This window comes from Ptychodera flava, chromosome 3, assembly GCF_041260155.1.
Source record: "Ptychodera flava strain L36383 chromosome 3, AS_Pfla_20210202, whole genome shotgun sequence".
NCBI classification, from domain to species: domain Eukaryota; kingdom Metazoa; phylum Hemichordata; class Enteropneusta; family Ptychoderidae; genus Ptychodera; species Ptychodera flava.
The window spans coordinates 2451407-2456112 of NC_091930.1; the positions used below are offsets into that span (position 1 = coordinate 2451407).

At 43.7% G+C, this 4706-nt stretch overlaps 1 protein-coding gene across 1 annotated transcript in view; it reads left to right on the forward strand.

Moving 5' to 3' along the window:
- Positions 1-2341, forward strand: part of LOC139130280 (guanylate-binding protein 4-like) — a 74475-nt gene extending 72134 nt beyond the window's left edge. The window contains exon 10 of the mRNA XM_070696033.1: positions 2099-2341. Within this exon, the coding sequence (XP_070552134.1) occupies positions 2099-2341 (243 nt within the window). The remainder of the gene's footprint in view (positions 1-2098) is intronic.
- Positions 2342-4706: the final 2365 nt, after the last annotated feature.

Genomic DNA, 4706 nt, shown 5'->3' on the forward strand with positions numbered 1-4706 from the left:
TACCTTTGAAAATATAACGGCTCAAATAAGCAACTTGTAAAAGATATCTACGATAATCAGTGAGCTGTGTAATGAGACTGTCTAACATGAACAACATGTTTTAATTTCCCATACTACAGAGAGGCATTTCATGGAATTTGATGACACCAGTATGCATTTGTAAATCAAAAATGTTAGGATATAGGAATAGGAACACACTTTTTGGTAAAGTCATTCAAAATTTAGAGTTTTAGGCAAAATCTGGCGATATTGGTGAACTAGCATGGGAAATGCAGTCATCATATTTCATATTACGTTTGTAAGTACAGTATTTTTGAGTAGGGTATACGATTAATTATCAATGTTTATAATCATTGCTGGACTCCGAGTCTTGGTGATAGTGTAGGACAAAACTTGCACTTTCTAAAGCTGATTGTTAGTCTCGACGAACATCGTCCGGGAGGACTTATAGGTGTGGTCGTGCGTCCGTCCGTCCATCCTCGCAGATATCTCAGATATGCCTTGAGCAATTTCATTCCAAGGTCAGCACAAGAATTATTCCCTGTCATACGTATGCACACTGATTTGTTTTAATGATACGATCCAATATGGCAGTGTGGCGGCCTTTTCGTTTCTTGTATATAATGTTCTTTCGTCCGTCCAAGCACTTTTTTCCAGAGATAGCTGGAGCGATTCCATTCAAACTTAGTACAAGGAATACTTCCTAAGTAATATATGTTCTAGTAAATTTGTTCAGTGATCCTATACGAAATCGCCATGTGACTGCCAGTTTGGTTTCCTGCATATGATATTCATGTTCAGAGGCTCGAGATTAGCCAACTAAAATATAACAAAGAATAATGCCATGAACATGCACAGGGCTCAAGAATGGCCGATTTCTGTAAGAGATATCTCAGAGATGCCTCACCCAAGTTTTTCCCACTTGATAAAAGGACGCTACACTTCAGCATATATATATGCAAGGCCATTTATTTTGATGGGGCATGCCTAATTATTGCTTATTTGTATAATTAGTGATTTTTGAGAAAGAGGTCTGTTTCTGGAGCGACTGTGCTATATTTGATGAAACAGTACAGATTTTGGTCACATAGAATTCTTATAGCATGCAACATGCGTCTGTATTGTGTCAGTTAATTGCTAATTTTGATATTTGATGAAATCTTGTTATTAGAGTGATAAATTTAAAATACTGCAACCTATTTTATAAAACACGGTAAGTAGTATTCAAATTGTTGATTAGAGTGATGAATTTAGAAATACTGCAACCTATTTTATAAACACGGTAAGTAGTATTCAAATTGTTGATTATGGCGTACAGTCCCTCTCTACATTTCAATTTCACTCAGGCCGCTAACAACATGCAACCACACAACTTGTCAACAATACATAACTCTTACCCACAACTAGGGGATCATAATCCCATTTCACCTAGTAGGAGGGTTCACCAACTGCCGGATGAGACCAAACATAGAAAATCCTTTTAGACATAGATGATAATGTTCATAATGATATATAGAAAGCATGCAAATTCCTAGAACACATGTCAGTGGCTTAAGCTGAAATTGGCAGAGTTATGCGATCGCTTGTGCATGGCGGGGGGGGAGGGGTACTGTGGCATTCACAGCCTTTAGATCAAGTGGGATTCGTGCATGAATCTGTGTTATGTATGAAGATTGGGTTAAAAAGATTTGCCTTTGTGGGAGATGTAGCCACATAAATATGATATGATGCTTCTGTGCCATGAGCAGAGGGACCTCGCAGCAAACAGCAGGAAGGGCATAAAAATGATTTTTAATCATGTGGCAGATATTTTATCTTAACTTAAACGCTTCAACAGAATAGAAAAAGGGTAAAAACGACATTTACTCATGTGATGGATATTTTATTTCCATTTAAAGTTTGGTGGTGAAGGGGTAAATTTAAGGAGGTGGTGCATAAATATACTTTCTGCCAACTGAGTGCTCGAGGGTCAGGATCTCAACTTCCACCACAAACATCATGCAGCAGAGGACAATCTTCTGAGCTGGCAGATGGATGTTGCCAAAAGTATCAAGTCAGAGCTGATCTCTGAGCCTTCATAAATGGTGTACGTCTCCAGATCCACAAGAGACTCATGGAAGAGGTGCAGGACCCAGGCAACATGAAATTCCTGTTGGCGCGGAGGGGACACCTTAATCTAGACAAACAAGATGTTAACCCAGAAACCTCAGAGTCAATGTTCCCGAAAAGGCCAAGGGCACTCCTACAGGCCAGGGAGTTTTTAGGCACAAGATTTCATCTTACCTACTCTTATGGAGATGTTGGAAAAATGGACACAGAGGGAATCAGGCTGGGTGCTTGATAGAGTGATAATCCTCTGGCTGGACATCGTGCAATACCAGCCCCTGAAGGCGGTGTCACATACCACTACCAGCAGCTCTCAGAAACAAGAAGGCAAACATTGACGTAAACAAAAACAAATATTACAACTGCGACTGCTGCACACTCCACTCAGCTTTGTTTCCTGAAGAGAAAGATCCCCAAAGGCTGACCAAATACCTACTAAAGGACGGGCTGGACGTCTTTAGTGGAGTCAATGCCCCACCCCCTCTCCCAGATAGGTAAGGTTGAGAGACAAGGAGGCCTGGCCATAATGTCTTTGGGTGGGAGCAAGGCGTTGTCATTGTCTTCCACATCGGCAAGCAGCCAAGGGAAATGACCTTGGTCAATGTTATGTTGATTGAGGCAGCTTGGAAATTCCACTACACCTTGGTTAAATACTTCAACTGGCTCTGGAATAACCAGTCAAAACACACCAATCATAAACATTCCTGTATATGCTGCCTCCATGCCTACACCAGACAGACCTGCAGGAAGCCCAAGAGCCTGAGTGCTAGAGGACCGGGAAGACAAACGTGAGTGTTCAGATGAGAGCAAAAATAAGCCCATCTTCAAGAACCACCACAAGCATCTTCCTGCCCCCCCCCCCCACGTGATCTACGTTGACTTCAAAGCCCTGGCCAATAATTTGGAGGGCCCAAGCACAACCCTTGTGTAAGTAACACCTAGGCGACCAAGCACTATGAGCCCTGCATCTTCTGCTACATGATCGAGCACTATGACAATGTGACAACATCCCCCATGGAGTACAGAGGGCAAAACCCAGCAGAACATTTCTTAAGAGCTATCCAAGCACATGAGCGCTGGGTAAAGGAATTCTGGCAACTTCTAAAGACTTGCTGAAGACTTTATAGAAATGCAATGTCTATCGCTCTGCCTTGACCCCCTATATATTTGACACGCCTCTTGCTGGAGACTGTGTCCTCGACCACTGCCATATCACAGGCCTTCACCACAGTGCAGGCCTCAATCCTTGGAATCTCAAGCTGCAGCTGAGCCAAAAAAAAACACACCATACTGGTCGTCTTCCACAACCTACGGGGCTATTCTTCCATCTCCTGGTGCAGGCCATCTCGAATGTGCATTCACTTGTGCTGCAAAGGCGTTTACCCTACGAGTACATGAATGTCTGGGCTTGCTTTACTGAGCCCCAGCTCCCTCCAAAAGAGGCCTTCCACAGCAAGCTATTTGGCTCAGGCATTGAAGAGAGCGACTACACCCAAGTTAAAGGAGTCTGGGAGACCTTCAGCTACCACACCCTGGGGTACTACCATGACCTTTACAACTGCACAGACATCTTCCTCCTGGCAGACGTGTTCGAGAGCTTGCGAAAGACAAGCCTGCGCCAGTATGGCCTGGACCAAGCCCACTACTATATCAGCCTGGTCCCTGTGATGGACTCCATAAAAAGGCAGTAAGTAACTGTGACCAGCATCACTTTGTTGAGAAAGGGTTGCAATGAGGGATCTCAATGATGACAACAACAGCCCCAAGTGGATGTATGCGACCCAGCCAAGCCCAAGAGCTACATTCTCTGCTGGACATAAACAACCTCTACAGCTGGGCGATAAGCCAGTTGCTGCCCACAGGGGGCTTCCACTGGGCAAAATGCTTGACATACAACAATGTACACACATATACTAATTCTGTACAAGTGTCAAATATGTTAAGTATACGCGTATGTATACTAGTAAAATGCAACGCTATATTGTACACCTGGTGTTTGACCTGGAGATAAAAGACCATGCAAACAAAACTGGCACCAGCCTGAGAGTGATGAACACAAGGGGTGGGGTGCAGCTGAAAATCCGCCATAAAAACACCACCACAGCAGATTAAAACATCAGGCAGCGGGCGCAAGTCTGTATGCTGGTCGTCATGCAGGTTCTGTTGGATCAAAACTGTTTCGGCAGTATCCTCTTCTAAGTAAAGGCATGTGCAGCTAGCAGTGGGAGATAGAGAGATGGACTGCAGTTTCTGGGTAGAACCGCCCTTCAATATGATCATAACTGGGCCCACCTGTTGCAGCAAGTCAGAGTACCTGATGAGCCTGTTGACGGGGTCCTATTGTCAGAAGTTTGAGTGTATCGTTTTCTTGTGCCCCACTTACTTGAACAACAACGCCTGCAACAAGAGACTCCTTTTTGAAGATGATGATTACAACATCCTCCCAGTCTCCTGCACAGGTGTAAATGATGGCTAAAGAACCCCACAAAACGAACGCAGGAACACAGACACTAATTATTTTAGATGACTGCACCACAACAAAAGACGTGAAGAAGCAGAGTGACAAGCTTGTCAACTTGGTGTTCAGCACCAAGCAGACA